This window comes from Esox lucius, chromosome 3, assembly GCF_011004845.1.
Source record: "Esox lucius isolate fEsoLuc1 chromosome 3, fEsoLuc1.pri, whole genome shotgun sequence".
Taxonomy (NCBI): domain Eukaryota; kingdom Metazoa; phylum Chordata; class Actinopteri; order Esociformes; family Esocidae; genus Esox; species Esox lucius.
This window is the reverse complement of record NC_047571.1, coordinates 27646902-27669925: the sequence shown is the minus strand read 5'-3', so window position 1 is coordinate 27669925 and position 23024 is coordinate 27646902. Positions and strand designations below refer to the sequence as shown.

Here is a 23024-nt window from a genome sequence, read left to right as displayed (position 1 = left end):
CCAGGAATACTGGGCCCTGTGACAGAACATATGCATGGGCCTTCAAGTGGGGTAGAGGGGGCCCGGAGAGGTATCATTACATTTAAAAAAAAAAAAAAGGGAAATATATATTAATTAGCTACAGAATTATAAAAAAATAAAAAAAATTTATTCAAATGAAAAATAATTATTACTGACATGAAAACCCATACAGTGTAGAGCCGCTGCTAAGCCATGGGCCCCATGAACCATATCCACCATCCTTGCGTCAGCAACGGCCCTGCCTCTTATGCTAATACTTCGAGTATTGTTCTGACAGCGTTACGGTGAATAAACCTAATGACTTTCGTCATTTCAGGTAAAACATTCAGAATGTTCAGACTAAAACCAAACCTTATCTGTGTGCTTTGAGAAGGCATTTTATTCCAGGGTAGGAGACTTTTTAAAGGCATGGTAGTAGTAAATGAGTTTCGGCAAGTTTCAATCGTGTGGAAACCGCAAGGAGACAATTCAGACACCACTATGATATTATGCTTGCAGACAACACAGATATAGCGTAATACGAAACTCTGGATAGCATTTGAACACTGAATAAGGCAAAACGGTCCTCTTGTTCTTACTTTCTAAACATATTACAGAGAAAATTATACTAAGGAAATCAAACAATTTATGGAGACCAAGCTGATCATTTATAACTTAATTTAATTGTGATGTGGTTGCCTCATCCAGCTAATAATGCGATCGCGTTGGTCAAATGACTACTGTAAATGGCCAATCGCTTTGGTCATAACGCCAATATTTCTCCAGTCCAATAGGTGGCGCAAACGTGATAATACATAAGTTGGCAAAGAAGATAAAGCAATCCTTGGAGTTCCTGTCCTTTTGAAGTGATCAGTGTCTGACGGTAAGTGGTTCAACCGATTTGCAAGCGGTATATTCACTATTTTAAATGTATTGATATAGTTAAGGCTCGACTGTCCGTAGGTACTAGCAGTATTTATTTAGTTATCAGAAATTAAAGACCACATGTTTAAACCGCATGAAAAGGGAAGGCGGGTAATAGGCTTCTTTGCTAGCTAACAAGCTGCTTGCTAACACCCGTACCTCTCTGGCTTCAGTCAGCCATGTGCCGTTTCCAAAATATTTAATCAAGTAATGTTGAAATCATCTTACCCATACGATGCATGTTATCCAGTTATACTGGAATAGCTGGCAGATGAGTGACGACTAGGAAAATTCGGGCAACATGTTAATTTGATAATTAAACTGACTGAAGTAAGGTGACAGTTGGTCTTTAACAGTTCTGGCTAAATTTGTTCAACAACGTTGCAGAACTCAACTGTCGCTGACGTTTGCTAGTTTTGCGAAACTAATTACCAGCCTTTTCGTAGTTATATCTATATTAAGTACGTTCTTACCCAGATTTTCTCCGTAAACCATGTTAGTTACAGACGATACTTAATTCGTTTCTAGGAAACTGACCTGTTTAACGTTACCTACCAGTCTTCGTATGTAACCTAGCCTGTTTCTGCAGCCGTCTAAGATGCAGATCTTTGTGAAAACCTTGACTGGTAAAACCATCACACTTGAGGTGGAACCCAGTGACACTATCGAGAATGTGAAAGCCAAGATTCAAGATAAAGAAGGTAACCCACCCAATCTTAAGTTACATTCAGAATCAACCAAAGATGTATTTGGTAATTAATTCAGTTGGGCTGTCTTCGGTGGGTTTCTGACAAACTGTTTCTGCATTCCCTTTAAGGTATTCCCCCTGACCAACAACGACTAATCTTTGCTGGAAAACAGTTGGAGGATGGTCGCACATTGTCAGACTACAACATTCAGAAAGGTACTACTTCACTATTTCAATATATGATACTGTTTAAACTGTCAGGTGATTCGTTTTTTCTGTCATTATCCCAATCTACTGACACTGCCATTCCTCTGTCCCTCTATTTTTAATGTTTGTTTGCACAATGTCAGTACAAATCTCAAACTCTTAGAAATACAAATGGATAATCACTGAAACGAGAGCTACCTATTTATGAGGCGGCATCATTTCCTTGGTGTTTTTGTTAACGCTTCACCACTTGGCTTCCCAGAATCCACTCTTCACCTTGTCCTGCGTTTAAGAGGAGGCATCATTGAGCCTTCCCTGAGACAGCTTGCTCAAAAATACAACTGTGACAAAATGATCTGCCGCAAGTATGTCCGCTTTATCAAATGAAGACTGACATTAACAGCAAGTTGTGGAGTTTTACTGGTGGACCAGTGTGGGCATTAATGTTGGTTCCCTCTGCTTTTCAGGTGCTATGCACGTCTTCACCCCCGTGCGGTCAATTGCCGCAAAAAGAAGTGTGGGCACACCAGCAACCTGCGCCCTAAAAAGAAGCTGAAGTAAACTGGGATCCTTGTTGATCATTTGTGTTTTCAATAAAAAAAAATGAAAGCCTGTTATATGTCATCAACTACAATTTGTTATCAGATTATTCACTGTCCTTTATTTTCTTCAACGGTGTCTTTCAATGAGGCCTGCTGAAAAGTAAAGCAACACTTCACTTCAGTTGAGTGCCTTTCATTTTTATGTAATCTGTGCAATTAAACTTGCAATTTAATTACAGGCATCTTTAAACAGTAAATGCGTATACTTACAACCACCACTGTAAGGCATTGTTTCTAACAAGCTGAACATCAAAGCATATACCATTAGCAGAAGCTAGAGGGAAATAACTGATCAAATGCATTTGTTTACACTGGCAACCAGAAGTCAGATATCATTACTTAGTTTGTCTTTTGACCAATCACAGCTTAAGAGGTAGTTTGATTGGTCAAAAGTCAGTGATGGGTTTACATGAACATAATGATCTGATTTCAATCTGATGATCTGCACAATGGAAATTTAAAATGCCACCGTAGCATATATAGCATTTCACTGACATTGCCTTTAAATGTTAACTGTTGTACAGTTAATCAATATAGACTTAATCAGTCTGTTTTATATCAACTGCTAACCACTTAGACGAAAGACATCTGTTTTAGGAAACTTAGTACATTGATTTGTTGCAAGAACAAGCACTTGAACATCTTAAATCTTATTGCTTATCTTACTCTACCCAAACACTCAGGACTAATCTAGCTTTAACATTCTTTGAGCAAAAATGACATGTTGATTCAAGCTTCCCAAAAGCTCTTAGTTTGAGAATCTTTGGTGTCTTTCGTTCATAGAGAGTTGAAACATTATTTACATTAACTCCAGGTACCCTGCCATGCTTCCCCCCGCCTGTGTCACACTACACTAGCATGCCACGGGAGTAGCAATAGAGATCCATATTTACAACTCAAACCTTGAAACATCTGACGTGGGATCGAGTGAACATGAACAGAGTCCCGGATTGGTCATTCTTGGAACCGGACCTCCTAACATGCATTGTTTTCTACAGCTGGATATAGTTAACATGAGAATGGGATGCTACACGGATCATGTCATGCTGTTTGGGCCTCTAATGTGTCACTAACGTTCATCAAATAATTTTTTTATTCCTTAGCCCGGCCCTTTGGGTTGTATGACTTATGTTTTGTCGTCCATTTGTATCATTGTGTGCTGCTTCTTTTGTAAATACTTAATATATGGTTTGGATGCACTGATGTATCCAATTTTGATCTTCTCCCACTAGAAAAATTAAACATTATCCAAATTGCTGGAACATTACATTCCAGAGTTTGTATAAAATCGGTTGATTTCAAAAGTATGAAAACTACATCTACAAGCACCTAACAACTCATTGCTCTCATTCTTGACAATATTCCTTATCTCAGATAAGCAGCCTAGCACTTAGATTATTGCCTTGAACGTTACTTAAGGAAGCAACATGAAATACGGCACAACGTTGGACATAGCAGATGCACTGCCTAAGAAACAGCACAACCTATGGCTTAAGAAGCTAAAGAGTACAGTACAATGATGCTTGTGCCGAAAGGACCCAGAGGAGCAGCCGTATTCCCCAAAGCAGAATTGGTTTTGTGCTTGCCAGTGGGAAGAGGCCAGCTCCTTTACACCGTGGTCTTTCCTCTTTGCTGTGGCAGTCCCTGACAGACCCGTCCATTTGCTCGTTATTTGTCAATAAGCTTGACCAGGCTCTGCCGGAGGTCGTTCAGGTCAAAGATCTTGACGTCCAGGATCTCGATGGCCCTCTGCACTTCACCCTCCAGGCGATCCCGCTCCTCCAGGGAGGCGGCCAGGTTCTGCTCCGCGTTCTGCACCCGCCGCTCCAGCTCCACATTACGCATCTCCATTTCCTACAGAACCACCAGGGGAAAGACAGTTTCACCCACCTTAACTCACTCTACGTGCATCCTGCTGGCTGTTCTTTCTCTGAAAAGGTTTTTAAAAATGGGCCTTCAGTTTCCTGGTCTACCTGTAGTCTATGAATGGCCTCTTCTCGTTCCTGCTCCATCTCATGGTATTCGGCTTTCTTGCTCTGCAGAATGTGAATTTCCTAGAAAACAAACATTATACTTTGCACATTAGCCAGAGGACATACAGTGGATATAAAAAATCTGAAAATGCCAGGTTTTTGTGATGTAAAAGAATGAGACAAAGATAAATCATGTCAGATTTCAATTCAATTGAAAATCAAACTTAAATCTTCGAGGGGGAAAAATGGAAAATAAAAACCTTACAATAACCTGGTTGCATAAGTGTGCACACCCTCCACACCCCAGGGATGTGACTGTGTTCAGAATTAACCAATCACATTCAAAGTCATTACACACCTGCTATTATTTAAATTGACTCTGATTAATCACAAATAAAGTTAAGCTGTTCTAGTAGGATTTTCCTGACATTTTCTTAGTTGCATCTCAGAGCAAAAGCCACGGTCCGCAGAGATCATCCAAAGCATCAGAGGGATCTCATTGTTGAAAGATATCAGTCAGGAGTAGGGTACAAAATAATTTCCAAAGCATTAGCTATATCATGGAACACAGTGAAGACAGTCATCATCAAGTGGATAAAATATGGCACAACAGAGACATTACCAAGAACTGGACATCCCTCAAAAACGGAAGAAAAGATGAGAAGAAAACTGGTCAGGGAGGCTTCCAAGAGGCCTACAGCAACATTAAAGGCACTGCAGGAATTTCTGGCAAGTACTGGCTGTGTGCTACATGGGACAACAATCTCCCATATTCTTCATATGAATGGGCAGTGGGGTAGGGTGACAAGACGGAAGCCTATTCTTACAAAGATAAACATCCAAGCCTGGCATCAAGTCCCCCAAAAGCACGTGGGAAAATGTGTTATGGTCTGATGAAACCCAGGTTGAACTTTTTGGCCATAATTCCAAAAGGTATGTTTGTCGCAAAAACAACACTGCACATCACCCAAAGAACACCATATCCACAGTGAAGCATGGTGGTGGAAGCATTATGCGTTGGGGCTGTTTCTCTTCCGCTGGAACCAGGGCCTTAGTCAGGGTGGAGGGAATTATGAACAGTTCCAAATACCTGGCAATTTTGCCACAAAACCTTCAGGTGTCCATTAGAAAGCTGAAAATGAAGAGGAAGTTCACCTTTCAGCATGACAACGACCCAAAGCACACATCCAAATCCACAAAAGCATGGCTTCATCAGAAGATTAAAATTTTGGAATGGCCCAGCCAGAGCCCAGACCTGAATCCAATTGAATATCTGTGGGGTGATCTGAAAAGGGCTGTGCACAGGAGATGTCCTCGCAATCTGACAGATTTGGAGTGCTTTTGCAAAGAAGAGTGGGCAAATATTGCCTCGTCAAGATGTGCCATGCTAATATACTCCTACCCAAAAAGACTTGAGTGGTTTAATAAAATCAAAAGGTGCTTCAACAAAGTGTGTGCACATTTATGCAACCAGGTTATTTTTTTCCCCTCAAAGATGTCAGTTTGTTTTTCAATTGAATTGTTCACATTATAGGTCACATTAAAGGTGGAAAAAGTTCTGACATGATTTCTTTGTCTCATTCTTTATACATCACAAGAACCTGGCATTTTAACAGGGGTGTGTAGAGTTTTTATATCCACTGTATGGCCCATATATAAAATGATATACACTGCTCAAAAAAATTAAGGGAACACTTAAATCATACATTGGATCTCAATCAACAAAATATATTGAATATCAACATTTTTACTGTACATTGTGTAATTCGTTGAGAACAAATGACATAAAAATGGTGAATAGATACCAAAATCACCAACCGATTGATGGCTGGATTCAAACTCACACCAAAAATCAAAGTAAACAATGAAATCACAGGCTGTTCCAACTTTCATCATGGCAACTCATGTGACTCAGTGGTGTGTATGGCCCCCACATGCCTGTATGCACTCCCGACAATGTCTGGGCATGCTCCTGATGAGATGGCGGATGATGTCCTGGGGGATTTCCCAGGCCTGGATCTGGGCATCAGTGAGCTCCTGGACAGTCTGTGGTGCTACTTGGCGGCATCCGATGCACCGATACATAACGTCTGAGAGGTTCTCAATTTAATTCAGGTCTGGAGAATGTGAAGGCCAGTCAATGGCATCAATGCCTTCGTCATCCATGAACTGCCTTCGTCATCCATGAACATCCATGAAATGCTGGATGATGTTGCAGGCAGCATAACGTTTACCACGGCATCTCCAGACTCTTTCCCGTCTGTCACATGTGCTCAGTGTGAACCTGCTCTCATCTGTGAAGAGAACGGGGCGCCAGTGGCGGACCTGCCAATTCTGGTATTCTCTGGTGAATGCCAATCGTGGTGCATGGTACTCGGCTGTGAGCACAGGTCTTAAATGAGGATGTTGGGCCCTCATGCCACCCTCATGGAGTCTGTTTCTGACAGTTTGGTCTGAAATATGCACACCAGTTGCCTGCTGCAGGCAATTTTGTAGGGCTCTGGCAGTGCTCCTCCTGTACCTCCTTGCACAAAAGAGCAGATACTGGTCCTGCTGCTGGTCTGATGCCGGTCTTTGGCCCAGCTCTCCTTGTGTAATGGCTCGTCTCTATAGCAAACCTTATCCAGGACGGCACATGGATGGGCTATCCTGGAGGAGCTGGACTACCTGTGCAACCTGAATGGGCTGCAGATACCGCCTCATGCTGGTAGTGACAAGGACACAAGCAAAACTAGAGAAGAATCAGTCAGGAAGGATAAGGATAGAGCAAATGTCTGTGGCCACCACCTGCAAAACCATTCCCTTTTTGGGGGTGGTGTTGCTGTTGCCTCTCCAGTGCACCTGTTGTCACTTTCAAAACAGGTCACATTGATTCACAATAGGCTTATGCTTCCTAGCTGGACAGATTGATTTCCCTGAAGTTTAACTGACTTGGTGTTATACCCTGATGATTACGTGTTCCCTTAATTTCTTTGAGCAGGGTACATTGCAAATTGACATACATTGTAAATTGTTCAAAATATGCACTACTTCCACCCTCAACCCCATCAAGAAACTGCTTCCTGACAGTGGAAAATGAAGTGAGAAAAATGCAAAGAAAGATGCAAATCCATGTTGCAGCTGTACATGTGTACTGGAAGCTTAGAGTGGGGGATTACCCCAGGCCACACCCAACCCAAATTCAAAACCCAAAGCATTAGAAGAGAAGCCGTAAACTAGAGAGGGCTAATAGCTATACATAAAATACCTCCACTGGGCTCCCCCCCCCCAACCCCTGACCTCATCTTTTGCTTTGAGCAGGGCCTCCAGTTCCTCCAGAGACTGAGTCAGCTCGTCCTTCAGCATGTCACTGGGGCCGTGGCCTCCGTGTGCCTCCAGATCAGCCACCTGGCAACATACAAGGTTAAGACCAGGAGAAAATCAGCCTAGACGTGAAGCTCCGGCAAGGGTTTGATGTATGAATCTGACTTTCACTTTCATGGGGCCACTGTAGATAGAGCCACATGCTGTGCACTCATAAAGGGTCCTGAAATAGGGGCATGTCAACTGGAGCCTTCCTGTTGTATTCTATAGTGTTGATTCAAATCCTGCAGAATCTCTGTGTCTCATCAAGTGGATGTGGTTGTCTGGCAAGACCAAACAGCAGTGTCCAATTGCTCTGACATTTATTTTGATCCTTCCAACGTTAAACATCCCCACAACAAGATGATGCCGCCTCCTCAATATAGTGGCAATACAAGGGGATCAAGGAGATTGCATTTTGTGCACCTTATATTGTTGGCAGCATCATGTCATGCTGCTTGTCAGTGGCAAGAATTTAAGTTTGAATATCAAAGCTGCAAAGCCAAGTTAAAGAGGTACATGTTAAACTGGCCGCAATGCAGCAATGATATTGACATTCGTCTTATTGGTGACAGCTAACTCACCACATGATGGGCTCATGCTGTGTTTTATAGCACTTGGTCTTCAGTGATTGGCCTTGCTCAGAGCCTACACGCTAAGCGCTACCTCTAAGCCAAACAAAAGACGGTAGCAGAAACTGTTAGTAAAAGTCAGCGAGGGAGGGGGAGCAAAACTCATCATGTGCATAGATTTTGCTACTTAGAATGGCCAGAGTGAATGTGATGATCGCTAATCAGGACTTGTCTGAGGGAAGTACTGATTGCCGTGCCGTGAGCGCAAACAAAGCATCTATGTGTTCACGACCATTGAGTCCTGTGAAAACATAACCCTCTAATTATTATAGTTTTCAGTGGGACAATTACACTGTTGTTAATGGAGAAAAAAAATCTCTTTCTGGGAGGTGTTTAGTAGTCCAGTCTAAGTTATTGGGTCCTTTTCTAGTCATGGTAGCCAAATTATTGGGCAAACAAGCCTTCCATGTATTGGTTAATTTCACACCTGTGTGAAAGCACTTGTTTATTTTGGCTGACATATGTACACATACAGTTGGATCTATTTATGTAGACACCTGGCACCTTTATTGAATAATTCCCTACATCCTTTCAAATTAAATAAGCGCTTTCCATCAACACACCATGTAATTGGATTAAAAATGTTTTAGAATAATTTGTACACAACTATCCATCCATCCATCTTCTACCGCTTATCCGGGGCCGGGTCGCGGGGGCAGCAGTCTAAGCAGGGATGCCCAGACTTCCCTCTCCCCAGACACTTCCTCTAGCTCTTCCGGGGGGACACCGAGGCGTTCCCAGGCCAGCCGGGAGACATAGTCCCTCCAGCGTGTCCTAGGTCTTCCCCGGGGTCTCCTCCCGGTGGGATGGGACCGGAACACCTTCCCAGGAAGGCGTTCCGGAGGCATCCGAAAAAGATGCCCAAGCCACCTCAGCTGACCCCTCTCGATGTGGAGGAGCAACGGCTCTACTCTGAGCTCCTCCCGGGTGACCGAGCTTCTCACCCTATCTCTAAGGGATCGCCCAGCCACCCTGCGGAGAAAACTCATTTCGGCCGCCTGTATCCGGGATCTTGTCCTTTCGGTCATGACCCAAAGCTCATGACCATAGGTGAGAGTAGGAACGTAGATTGACTGGTAAATCGAGAGCTTCGCCTTGCGGCTCAGCTCTTTCTTCACCACGACAGACCGATACATCGACTGCATTACTGCAGAAGCTGCACCGATCCGTCTGTCAATCTCCCGTTCCATCCTTCCCTCACTCGTGAACAAGACCCCTAGATACTTAAACTCCTCCACTTGAGGCAGGCACTCTCCACCAACCTGAAGTGGGCACAACTACAATTTGGTTAATGAAGACAAATGACTTGGACTAAATGATAGACACCCTTGGTAGCAAAGTCTTTGGCCAAGATAAAGTAACTGCCAACAAATGCTTCTTGTATCCATCAATGAGCAAAGGGCAATTTGTCTAACTCTTCTGCTCCAACATGCTCTAATTCTTTAGCATCTGAAGGGTGCCCACTGACTTTTAGTTTCAGCACTTCACATACATTTTGTTTTTGGTTTAAATCTAGGCTCTTCATTGGCCAATCCAAAATATTCCAGTGAATCGCAATCAATTCCAGGGAATTTTGATGTGCGTTTGGTGTCCTGCTGGGAGTTAAAAAAAACTGTCATCTTGATGATCAGCTGTTCTCATAATGTACTGGGCATATTCAAGGACCACAGGACCAGAGGCAAAGCATTATCCCACCACCCCCATAACGGATCGTAGGCATGGTCTTCTTTTTTATTTATTTGTATTTTGGTTTACATTGGTAATCCTAAGAAGTAATCCCTGCTGAAGGATATAAGAATGCCTGACGTAACTTCTCCAAAACAAACCTAAAGAAAATATGATCAATGACTTAATTAAAAGTACAACTCCCTACAATCTAGATGGGAGAGATTTGTTAATTCTGAGGGGTTGCTTTGCTGCCTCTGGTATTAGCCCCTTGAATGTGCACCAGACATAATTTAATAATTTGAAAAGAAATAGGTAAATATTTTAGTAAAGAGCAAGTGTGTTTGGCCATGCATCCAAATCCTTTTTCCTCTCTGAGTGAAAATATCCTTCATCCAGGAAATGTCAGGAACCCTGCCATCTTGGAATCTGGATCATTCAGCAGGATACACCCCTCCAGCCCTCTTCCCACATTAACCCAATTTTTGTTAAAGCCATGCCACTGAGAATATCTTTTATAGACATGCAACATAGAACCACCTCTTGTTAACCAAACAACAAAAAGCCTTACTTTATATTGAACAAATGCAACCCCCAAAAATTCCCAGTAAATTTCTCTCATTTGAGGATACAAAAAAGAAACATAACCTTTCCTTCTCAAAAACACACACAATATTTGCTATATCCCTGCAACCCTCAACCATGAGCGAAGCCACTGCCTTTCTGGAAGCCAAAGACCAAGACACTACAGTTAACAATTAAGGGGGAATTCAAACCACACTGCCAGTGTCAGTCCCACCTGTAGAAAAACAAGCCAAACTAAAAGGACACCTCTAAAAGGTCTCAGGCTCTTGTCGGGCCTTGAGAAGCAGAATTATTTTTAACTGTATGTGGTGGGAGTGGGAGGGGGTTAGTAGCCAGCTCCCTCTGGTGATTTGTCATTTTCCTCCACCTAACTAGGGCATTGAAAGTAGGATATCGCTGTCCTACAAACCCCTCTCTTTTTCATCCCCTAGAGATGTGAACCATTTTCAGCCACCTGGTCGCCCACTTCAGATTGAGAGAAAGAGCGAGATTTTGGTCCACCAGACATAGATGGCTTGTCTTTTCAGAAGAAGATTACTGTGAAGTGGAGAATGGTAATCATCTTGGACTGTAAATGTGTTTCAACAAATAGTCCTATAAAATCTATTTAATATTTGAGCTTGTCCTGGTTCTTCAGAGATTTCAGATATTTGCTCTCTAAGAGAGTTTAACAGAAACATAAATCGCAAGAGTAATTTAAAAGAGTAAGACCATAATCCTTAACGAGCCAGAGGGAACACTCCGGCCTTCTACTTTGATTGAGCTCAAAAGCCTCAAACAGTCACTAGAGTGCGATGTTCAATTACTAAACCCCCAAACCTGGTTGGTACTCAACCCACTGAAGTGTTCAAATCCAAAGAGATGTATTCCGTGGCACAGAGCTACTTAGCACACTCTACTGCATAAGGACTCAGCACTAAACAGCCAGCAACCCTGGAAAAAAAAAACAAATACACACAATCCCAAGAGAAAAATAGCAAAGCATAGACCCAGCTACCAAACACCCATCAGAGAATGTGTCCTATATCTGTCCAGTCCTCTAAATATTTCAATGATGATACTAACGTATTGTATGAATTTTCAGGAATGAGAGGTTAACGGGATTTTATGTGTACCACAATCCATTGGTGGACCTTTAAACCAGATGCCTCAGGGACAGGTGAAGAAGAGTGTCACAAGGCGCAGCGGGAGTCCAGTAGTCCAACCCAACAAACACACCATGAACACAGCTTCAGGGGAAACAGCGTGACAAGGAGTCTTGTTAGAGAATGACGAAGTGAGGTACCAGCCAATGAGTCCTTTTCCTTTTCTCGAAAGACTTTTGATATAGACCAAAACCCGTTGTTCCACTTTGCCATTATGAAGTAAGCGAATGTGAGGCAAGATGTCCACTGTTAATGATACTGATTACAACACAGTCTTTGTCATGTGCTATGGTAACATACTCAACTGTACTTCTACATTGCACAATTGGGAATGTAACTTATTTTTTATGTGTGTATACATTTTACCCAGCATTTACCAAGCATTCTGCTGGGATTAAATCCACTCAATGTTTTGTCGAATATCAAACACAGCATCACGCTATAAGCATCCTCTGGATCCTTAGTCATGACAGCACGCACCTGGTCTCGTAGCCTCTCGGTCTCCTCCTGGTAGGCGGCTAACTGCTTCTTCCACTGCTCCACGTTGTTATTAGCCTCATGTAGCGCTGCCACCAGTTTGGAGTTACTGTCCTGCAGGGTGAACAGCTCTGCCTCCAGGTTAATCTCACAGACAGACCTGGAAGACATCAGACAAGACCTCGGACCAATATCTTCTGTTCAATCAGACACATATTGAGTGGACATTTACGGTAAACCGGGGAGGCTCAGTGGCAAAGCTCTGCGGCCAATGGTGTCCTTGTCCAACCCATGTGTAAAATGACTGTAATTGGTCCATTAAATATGTTCCTGCCCCATGAGTCTGTGCCCTTGGATGACATTTTCCAATTCTACCATTAAAAGGCATGAGGTTATTCAATGGTAGCAGCTCACCATAGCAACCATAAACCTTGTGTTGTGATAATGCATGACAGGAAATTGGATAAACGGGGACAAAAGCAGAGAGGGCACAACGGGTGACTGAATGGCAAGATAATATGCATGTGAGTAACCTTCCCTTAATTATGTTAGTCAGCACATTAGCTCATCCCTAACTCCATTCTCTGCTGTCTGGACCCTGAGCGCCATTAATATTTCTAGTGAATGGGGGAGAACCTGATCAAAACAGGTAATCATGGCTAATATAATGACTCTGGCCGAAAAAGATTAGCATAAACCCTGTCTGAACCTTTGAGATTGAGACCTTCATCTTAGCTTAACAAATTGAACATTAAAAAGGTTAAAACATTCTTTGTTCTTTCAGACAATGAAATGAACTTCAGCTACAATGCTGTGTGTATAAAGTGCGGGGGTTACCCTTCAGAAAGCATCTTTTTAATGCGTTCCTTCTCCGATGAGAGTGTGATGTCAGCGCTTTGACTGCGGAACATCTTGTCCTCAGGGCCGTTCACACAGGCCACCGGCGGCGACTGGAGCTCGTCACCAAGGTCCTAAGACACAGTGAAACAGAAATAACTTCAGTCGGGAAATAAGCAGATTAAACAACACAATCCCAGCATTGGTGATGTCTATGGATAACAGATTCGAGACAGTCATGGCAAGCAAACGAAATGCGACATTGTATTAAACATTGGATTTAACATAATCTGTACAAATACTTTTGGCACCCTACATGGTTTTATTTCCAGTATGGATGAAAATACTCTGAAATTAAAGCTGATAGTTTGCACTTTAAACACATAGTCTTTGTAGCATTTAAAATATAAAAAATACTGAGATAAAATGTGTAAATATGTGTAAATGTGTAATGCCCAAATACTTTTGAAGATCACTGTAAAGAAAAACATTACTATTTTTCGCTGAACTACAATTGCCTTTCAATATATTTAAAATAAATGGTCATCCGACGTCAGCTGTTTTGTTAGTTGATAAGATGAACATAATTTCTTTCAGAACATTTTTGAAAATGTTCATAGTGTTTTGGAACTAAAACCCTATAGACAAACACTCAACTCTTCTAAAAATGTATGCAGCAATTTGCAGATTACCCCTTTAAATCAGAACGGAGAAGGCGATGAGATCCTGAGAACACAAAATGAGCAAACAAATCCCTAAAATAAACTGGAGAGTCAACTCTGTAACAACTGGAGGGTCAAAAACCCTTGAGCAGTTTTGAGAATTGGTTAGTTTGAAACTTTGAGCAACTCAAAGATGATGCCTTTTTGTTTCTTTGCCTACTCTATTACAAAACACTACCACAGTAGCTATGAATAGACATGGATGGTGAAGGTTGGAAATTAATAAACATGAGACCCACCTGTGAAAACTTGAGGAGAAATCCCATGTTGTCCGTTAACAAGAAAATAAGAACACACCAATATCAATTTTAGTGATCAATGAAATTAAATGATGTAAGGTAGTGTACTGCAACCTAGTACGAATATATCTGACTGGTTTTGAATCTTCCAGCAGTTTTCTTTTCCAACATCACCATTACAGCACTAATTGGGACGGATTAGGAATGAGAGGCAACACTTGAGAACCACTCAGCCACAAAATGGAGCCATGTTTCTCAAACCCAGGCAGACGTATCTGATAACTGTACTCTCCATTGATCTCTATTGGGACTGCAAATGTTCATCCTTTCAGAGGCTTCTGAAGTGAGCGAAAACACACCGCCAAGAAGAGCATTGAACTGCATAGGATAATTTTACCACTGCCCTAGTTTCCTCTCACTTTCCTGAGAGACAAATGACCCAGCTCATCCTTCTAATGTCTTCATTCCCATCCCTTTTCTTTATCCCATCTAGTAAAATGGCCTGGGAGATTTCAGCACCTCAATATGTACTGCTGCCGAAGTTTCACAGACTCTCAAACATTATTCTCCAGAAGATTCCTCTGATGTGTTTCTGATAATGCATTTCATGTATCTGTCGAAGTACTTTGAAAATGGAATTTCACAGATTCCTCTGTAAAATACCAAAGCAATTTTGCTACTGAGTCATTATTGTATCTTGGATGAAAACATAAAAATCGTACATCAAAGTCACATGTGTTTACAGCAAACATTCCAACTCTAAGACCAATAACACACATTAAATATATCTTCTAAATTCTAAATTGTATTCTATGTTAATGGATATTCGTAACTGTTACAAATCCTTTCAAAAGTGTCTGCTTTGGAGACAAGAGGTTTTTGCCTGACATCAGCATTGTTAGCGCTCACCTGTGGCGCAGCAATGCTAAGGGCTGTGCTGGCCAATTCCATCTTGTCTTGGGACTTCTCACGTGCAAGACGGGCAGCCTCCTTCACCTCCTTAAACCGTTCGCAAAACTGAGAAAGGGACAAGAGAGAAATGCATGTCCGTCTGCTGGATGACTGAACTATTTCACAGAGACCCGGGTGTTCGACGGGGCGTGAAGCGAGGAAGATTCACCTGGTGAAGCTGCTGCTCAGTAGCGAAGCCCAGGCCGTAGACGGTGTTGGCCCGGCTGTCGGCCCACTGGCCAAACTTCTGTGAGGTCCTGGTGAACGTCATGCTGGGCGTAATGGTGCAGTTGATAATTGCCTGAGGACAAGGAGGAGGGGGGGACATTGTGGCTGGCAAGTGGCTTCAGCCCTTCAAATTGTTTTTCATCACAAGAGAAAACACAATAACCTCCCGTGTCGGTTGCAGAATGACTATAACACAACTGATGTTAAGCCCAGACCCAGGGGGCAGGGGCAGCTTAAATAAGAGAAGCTTTTTAAACAAATGATTACGGTAGACTGGGGCAACATCTTCCACATGACGCAACCGTGGCAGACACGAGACGGGGAGAATTGGGCAGCTGACCACGGGGGGTGGGGGGTTGGAAATGTGGGTCAAATCAGAGGTGCTAAGAGGAGATCAGATAGATTCCCCTCACCACCCTGTAATCTCCAGAAACCCAAATCCTGTGAGGAAGATGTGGCTTGACTTTGTGAGTGTTGTGAGGAAGATGGGGCTTGATAATTGGTTACACTGAACCTCTGTTTACATTTAATTTCTCACAAACCACACAATGATTTTACATTCACAAAATTGTACAACCACTGTTTTTATGTCTAGCATCGAGAACAAACATGGTCTTGAGATGGAGAGATAAGTAACAACAGTGAGAAAAAGTAAGAGCAAAGTGAACATCTTGAAAATATGTCAAATTGGCCATGACTGACCTGCTACTCATTCCAGAATAAACGTAACTACACTGCCAAACTGTAAAGTGCTATATTGGCTAAAAGCACATTATTGGGAACTAGAGACCGTTTTCCAAACCAACCCACCATAATCCCATCAAAATCCCTCAAAGGGTTGTTTCCCCTTAATCACAGCTTTCAACAACAACATAATCTAAATGTGGCCTGCATTCAGCCGCCTGGCTCACCTTGGTCCCGCCCACACTGATGATGCGGTACACGTTTCTGTTGCCGTCGTAGAAGAAGGATACGGTAACTGCATGCTTGCTGGCTGGGATCCAGTTCCTCTTGGTGGTCGGGTCAATCTGGAACACATGGGCCCTGGCACTGAAGATTGGCTGTTCCCTGGGGAAAGAAGGTGACTCCAGGCTAATGATGGCCAAGATTTTCCTATTCCTTAGAAGACTCTGCCAAGTTTGTGAAGATGGACCGGTGTTCAGAAAGCAAGGGTTTTCTGAAAAGTTATTTGATTTTCACATCTTTGGAAGGGTGACACTTTCTTACTGTTATTGGAAGAAAATGTAACACAGCTGCCAAATGTTCAGTGATTATACTGGCGGACAAACTTTGAAAATGAGACCTACAGTTCATGTTCTGACGAATAACAAACGTCAGCAATTTCTTTGTGCTTTCATAGAGGAACAACCACATCCTTTTCAGAAAAATAGGGAACAGCTCGCAAACTTAACTGGCTACCATAATGTTACATATGTTGGCTTCACCTTTGGCAGATCTCTCGGACTTACCCAAATTTGCCAGTGATTGTGGTTGGCATTAGGACATTGACTACAGCTCTGAAGCTTTGCCCATGTCCCCTCCCTCTCCCCTGTTCCTGCCACTCTGAACCTGATAGGTCTCCTAGATACAGGGTAAATATTTTAAAGCAACAATGTCACAGGTGTTTCGGGATGGTTTGGCAACTGTGACACGGAAAAATTAAACCCAACCAAACATGAGTGAGAACAGTGGAAGGGTCTCTAACAGAAGGATAGTTAAAGTCCAGTAAAGTGCAGTCCAACTTGAAAGGGACAGCAGACATGAGAATGCTAAACTACAGAAGCCCAGGCTATAACAAAAAAGCATTGAAAAAGCCATTGGATTACGTACACACTGCGGACTAAAAGATAATACCTTAATGTGTGGCTACAGATTTACCAGTATGCCATTTTTCCATTGTCATCACCAGTTTAAAGCTTTTGAAATTATTCAGGAGGACTTGCAGTGTGTTGCCGTTAGGTGATGATTAAAAGTAATAATTCTAGTAAAAACTTTGTTAGTGGTGTCTAAGAGTATGGGAGCCAAACTTCATATTTCCATTATAGCGCCAGTGTGAGGTCGAAATGAAAGTTACTGCACGTATTGAGTCTTACCAGACTTTGTGACTTGCGTACCAAGTGTGGTACAATACAAACTTCGTTGACTGATTAGCCAGCTAACCACTGCACCTTTTTCTTTCCTTTCCAAAAAAGTCAAAAAGGAAAGTTTTGAGTGAGGAACAGAAGGGTTAAAGTTAAGAGACCACTGCAAATTGAACACTTCTGTTCTTCACTCAAAACTTTTCAACTTTTTTGGAAAGGAAAGAAAAAGGTGCAGTGGTCTCTTAAGTTTTCCCAGAGCTGTATTTATGTTTGCATGTACAAATGCTGAAAATCAGCAATGACCTGCGAGCAATTAACTGCCTTGCTCAGGGACAGAATGGAGGATTTTTCCACCTCGTCGGATATGGAATTAAATCTTGCAACCTTTTGGTTACTGGGCAGATGCCGTAAACCACTAGGCTCCTTGCCACTCCTTAATATTAAATAAAAGTTAAATCTGCTGAACATAACAAGACTGCCCACAACCCAAGAGAAACCTGGAGGTGTTGTGATAGATCATTGGTTTGCACAACCCCTTTTCCAAAAACATTGGGACGCTGCGTAAAATGCAAAAACAGAATGCAATAATGTGCAAATCATTTATCCCTAAAATTAACCCATTTTGAATTTCATGACAGCAACATGTTTAAAGTTGGGACAGAGGCAGGCATTGTTTTGCTAAAATAAGAAAAGGCCTTCCCTGAAAACAATGTCTGGGTGGTGTGATGGTAATTCCATCGATAGGAACTGGAAGAGACAAAATTCTCTTGCCATAATTAGCAGTTTATTTGCAAATAGAGAAATGCGTCAAAAGCTTACAAAATACACCTGTGAGGAATCTCTGAGGAAAATACATGAACAGTCAGTATTAATTAAAGTTAAAAGGGTTTGTGGTTAGATACCGCCCAGCTGTCTTATGTCACATAGGTTTTACCCAAAGGGCGGGCTGTCCCACACCTTATCCTTCCTGCCCTATGTGTTTACTGTCTAGGGGGTAGGGGCACAACGTATAAGACAGTCAACCAAATTCCTGAAGAACAAAGGACAGATACCCTTATTGGTTTGGGCAGATTAACAGATGGCCAGAGGTCATAATGATCTATTGATATCATTCAGACATGTCAGAAACAAAAATCAGAGTTACATACCAGGTAATAGAAAAGCAGGCATTTCTCAAATGTATATTAGTTCAAGAATTTCCATAACAGTGGCAGCATATGTTGATCCAAAATCTGTATATATTGTTCAGCATTAATGGTGCCTTCACAGATGTGCAATTTACCAATGGCATGTGCACTAATGCACCCCCATACCATCACGGATGCTGGCTTTTGAACTGTGCGGTCCCTCTCCTCTTTAGTCCGGAGGACATGGTGTCCATGATGCCCAAAAATCTTTTCAAATTTTGTCAGACCACAGGACAGTTTTCCACTTCAGTCCATCTTAAATGAGCTCAGGCCCAGAGAAGGCGGCGGCGGATCTGGATCTTGTTTATGTATGGTTTCTTCTTTGCATGGCAGTCTTAACTAGCATTTCTGGAAACAGCGACATACTTTGTTCACAGACAATGGTTTGTAGAAGTGTTCCTGAGCCCATGCAGTGATGTCCACTACAGAATCGTGTCTGCTTTTAATGCAGTTCTGCCTGAAGGCCCAAAGATCACTGCCATCCAATATTGGTTTTCGGCCTGGTCCCTTGCATACAGAGATTTCTCTGGATTCTCTGAATCTTTTAATTATATTATGTACCGTAGATGATGAGATCCCCAAACACTTAGCAATTTTACATTGAGAAATGTTATTCATAAATTGTAGCACTATTTGACTGCTCAGTCTTACACAGAGTGGTGAACCCCTCCCCATCCTCACTTCTGACAGACCCATCATCTCCGGAATTATCTTTTAATACCCAATCAAGTTACTGACCTGTAGCCAATTGACCTGTATAGTTGTGTGATATTCCACTAGTTTTTTGTATTTTTTTTACATTATACAACTTTTCCAGCCTTTTATTGCCTCTGTCATGTGTTGCTGGCATCAAATTCAAAGTGGGCATCTAAATAAAATGTCTCCGTTTAAACATTTGATATGTTGTCTTTGTACTATTTTCCATTTAATCTAGGGTTAAAATGATTTCCACATCATTGCATTGTGTTTTTTATTTACATTTTACACAACTTTTTTGGAAAACAAGGTTGTAAATTAAGATGCAGATTAAGCCAATGAGAAACACACCAGTGGATTCTCCAGGCACAATGTATTCCAAAGGCCAAATTTGGCAAAGTGCTCCACCAGACTGTGTCTGGGAATGAGACTATTGTCAGACTAAGAGGTCAGACTACAATGACCCCTACTCTGACCTCTTCAGTGACACACAAATCAAGTGCTGGAGGTTGAGAGCCTCAGAATCCTAAAATGCCTCAAAGCGCACGCACACAGACAGACAGGCACACAGACCCTGTCAGGAAAGCTCCCTGATGAAAGCCTGAGCTGTATGTCTCCGTCTCATCACATGATAATCCCCCTGTTGTCAACTGATCTCCTGTTTAATAACCAGCTTCTGTAAGGCGGGCCGGCTGGCCATGCAGCCACCCCCTAGGCAGAGACACTGATCAGAGGGTTGGCCGGTCAGGGGACAGAAACACCGCAGTGGAACGGAGTCAGAGAAATCGCCCACAATTCATCCAACTCTGAGAAACGGGAATGTAAGTGCTACCATCATGGCACCAACACTTCCCGATAATTAGCTTAGATATGATGAAACCGACTGACATCCCTCAAATGAGACTTTTTATCTCTGGCTAGGGCTAGTTTCTTCGTGAAACATTCCATTCCACTGTAAAGACGGACAGTGTTTTTTTGCCCACCTTTGAACAGGCAACGGGAGGTTATGCCCATTCCGCGGGGACTAAGCCTCGCTCAGCATCCACCTGATCGGCCTGTGGTCACTTATGGAAAAGCTTTCATTATCAGTAAGGAGCAGCTTTGACTACCACAGGATCCCAGCTCCATTGGGATCACCCTGACATGACGACATCATGCCATGTCTGAGCCCCTCCCCGGGGGCACATCAGAGCGTCTTAATTTACCTCCACCCACTCAGGGTGCCTAGCAGGCATAGTGTTATGACACCTAAAGGCTTGCCTCGGGCACAGAAAAAAAACCTGTGTTCAGTGGGAAAAAATTATCCAGGACACTAACCAGGGTATAACAAATCTCTGTCCAGGATCTACTGTTCATCCCTCATGTTACGTGATGTAAATGAGTCCATACACGATCTGGGTTAAACATTTAGCCCCGACTCAATGTAAAAATGTCTGACCGTTTTGGGGGAAGCTCACATTGACATTTTGGTTCCTAAAGGAGGGCACTGTAGCCAGGTACCCCGGTCTCTCTTTCAACTCTGTGATCTTTTCGGTTAAGGGTTTCAGGGCTGGGTTTTACCAAAGACTACAGGAGCCGGACCCAACACTTCTCTGCTGGGCACCGTTAAGGAGACAGATTTCAGGCAAGGCTCTGTGATAGACTAGCCTCCTGTCCAGGGGGTGTATGTGTGAAACACGCTGCCTCATGCTACACAGGAGATAGCTCCTGTCACTGTCAGCCATTTCGGCTCACATCAGCAAGGCTGATTTCAAGGCTTTGGTATATCTGCTCCAGAGCTGCATTCTACCAGGATAAGACATAGGGAGAAGATCCAACATTAGATCAGTGTAAAAACTTGTTTTCCGGGGATAGAAATTCGAGAACAATAACCAGATAAATGCTTTCTATATGAATTACCAGATCATTGCATTTTATTTAATTTACTTAAGACTGGGATTCAAATACATGGTATGGCAACAGTTATGCAAATGTGAGTATTTACTAAATTAAACTCTGTGCCTGTACATTTCTAATGCTGAAAGGTAAATGCATTTCTACATGCAAGTTCGTCCAAGTATTTTACAGTACGTCAGGTTATTTTTTACACCGGTAAAAAGACAGACTGCATGAATAACGCATTGTAGGTTTGATTGAATTGCGCCCTCATTGTCTGTCTTATAAATCACACAGTTTGGTTGTTGGCATATTATTACAGTTGATTATGTGCACACTGGATACAGAATAATTTACCCTGGTGCTTTTCTAGGTGAGATTCTAGGGCCTGGTGTGTGTTGGGAAAATACTTCTCTCCATTAATTATTACAGCTGTACTAAGATTGCATACCAGTGGTCTCATAGCTATTACAGAAATTTGCTACTCAAATAAACCATTCTAATAACATAATGTGAGAGAACAAAACACCAACATGAGATGAACTACTTTGTAAAATAAGTTTCAATCACTCAATTTTAACATGTAACAGTGCAAAATTCAGCTTGTTATAGTTTCTTGTTAGATGGAAATTGACATCACTCTCAAACTTTGAGGTGTAATTCCATAGCAGTTCTACCCACTTGCTTTTTATTTTTTTTAATGCACGGACCTTCATAAGATCATACACGAGACGATTTTCAAGAAGTCTTTCTTGTCCTGTAGAACTATTTTTTAGGAGACATAGCATCCCAAGGTCATTACGTCAAGACTTCTAGCAGCCAACATTCAAATGGTGGAAAGGATATCTTAATTCGAACTAGGATGTCTGTCATGATAAACCGCACGGATTGTTTAACTGCTACTTAAGAGAATATTAACTCAGATCTAAAAGGAAAATGAACTGCAGTTACCTTTCTCGATGGTGCGGATACATCTTATAAGGCGGGAGAAGTATTCTTTCTGTGGGATAAGGAAATTAACACACACACTGACTGCATACATATAGCTTGTGTTTTCAAACAACAAAACATGTTAACACTGAACAACTGGACTAGAAAAAAAGAATGACATAGCTCTCGCGGTTTTTCAATGTATCAGTAGCCTATCAATTCATTGATACATTAATTGATCAGCACATAGCTCAGTGAACGCCGATATTAATATGCCTGTGACTGCAGCATAGCCTAAACTTTTTTTTCTCGAATAGTAAGTCATTTACTAGCGTCCAATGCAACGGGTGAGTGAGACTTGAATAGTTACTCAAAACACTCACCCCATGTCGTGGTAAAGATTAAATTAGATCTATTGATCCAAGTGCAACATGATTTCTTTTGTTTTTAAATACCGGGAGAGCTGTAGCCTTTTTCTTCTTCTGTATTAGGATACGGATTATTCCTAATTTTCCACCGGATTTTCACTGCAAAGGGCAAGACTTGGCTGTGAATACTGTGGACATTCACTATGAATACATCACGTGCTCTGCCCTTCACTTGACAATTATTGCCACGACGTCGGACATCGCTGCCATCACGAATCGGAACCGTGTGTTTCAGTTGCCACTCTCCAGGCAGTCCATCATGTGTAGATTTTTCAGATGTACTAATCTTTCGCTGCACTTCAGTAACCTTGTAGCGCAGTGGCCCGCGAAGCTCGGCTGTATATCCCTCTCCAAGGTGCAACGCGAGTCGTAAGCGCGCAGCGTTCTGCACTGGTTACAAAGTATCGCTTTAGCGCGAGCTACTTTTTTATTGGTTATACATTTCATATGCCGGATAGAACGAGTCGCGCGCGTCGCAGAGCTTAGGTCTAGTTTCACCTAGTCTACATACCACCACCTGGTGGTGACAGTTAGCTAGTAGGTGAAATATAAATATATCTTACAACGACAAACCTACTTCACTGGTGATCGTTAGTAGTGGACACCAGCA

General features: G+C 42.2%; 2 protein-coding genes across 5 annotated transcripts; one reads left to right on the top strand and one right to left on the bottom strand.

Moving 5' to 3' along the window:
* Positions 1-793: 793 nt before the first annotated feature.
* Positions 794-2541, top strand: LOC105024444 (ubiquitin-60S ribosomal protein L40). 2 transcript variants are annotated; one of them, XM_010894408.4, is made up of 5 exons: positions 794-883; positions 1514-1625; positions 1742-1828; positions 2082-2184; positions 2287-2436. In XM_010894408.4, exons 2-5 carry the CDS (start codon positions 1523-1525, stop codon positions 2378-2380), a joined length of 387 nt encoding a protein of 128 aa, XP_010892710.1. In that variant the 5' UTR covers positions 794-883; positions 1514-1522; the 3' UTR covers positions 2381-2436.
* Positions 2542-2543: 2 nt separating this feature from the next.
* On the bottom strand, positions 2544-22899 carry LOC105024426 (homer protein homolog 3-like). 3 transcript variants are annotated; one of them, XM_010894380.3, is made up of 11 exons: positions 22442-22899; positions 22008-22056; positions 16129-16285; positions 15159-15290; positions 14948-15055; positions 14039-14047; positions 13078-13211; positions 12244-12400; positions 7674-7781; positions 4395-4475; positions 2544-4275 (listed from the first exon to the last, which is right to left on the bottom strand). In XM_010894380.3, the coding sequence occupies exons 2-11, from the start codon at positions 22028-22030 to the stop codon at positions 4090-4092; spliced, it is 1095 nt and encodes a 364-aa protein (XP_010892682.1). In that variant the 5' UTR covers positions 22031-22056; positions 22442-22899; the 3' UTR covers positions 2544-4089. The 3 variants fall into 3 exon arrangements, with proteins under 3 accessions (XP_010892682.1, XP_010892673.1, XP_010892690.1); XM_010894371.3 differs by having other exon boundaries at positions 22370-22898; XM_010894388.3 differs by lacking the exon at positions 14039-14047 and having other exon boundaries at positions 22370-22898.
* Between the last annotated feature and the right edge of the window lie 125 nt (positions 22900-23024).

Coding starts and splice junctions, on each gene's coding strand:
- LOC105024444 (XM_010894408.4), top strand. CDS start 1,523: ATGCAGATCTTTGTGAAAACCTTGACTGGTAAAACCATCACACTTGAG. Junction 1,829..2,081: donor AGACTACAACATTCAGAAAG/GTACTACTTCAC, acceptor TTGGCTTCCCAG/AATCCACTCTTCACCTTGTC. Junction 2,185..2,286: donor GACAAAATGATCTGCCGCAA/GTATGTCCGCTT, acceptor TCTGCTTTTCAG/GTGCTATGCACGTCTTCACC.
- LOC105024426 (XM_010894380.3), bottom strand. CDS start 22,030: ATGTATCCGCACCATCGAGAAAG. Junction 15,291..16,128: donor TCAGTGTGGGCGGGACCAAG/GTGAGCCAGGCG, acceptor CCTTGTCCTCAG/GCAATTATCAACTGCACCAT. Junction 7,782..12,243: donor CCGAGAGGCTACGAGACCAG/GTGCGTGCTGTC, acceptor GTATGTTGCCAG/GTGGCTGATCTGGAGGCACA.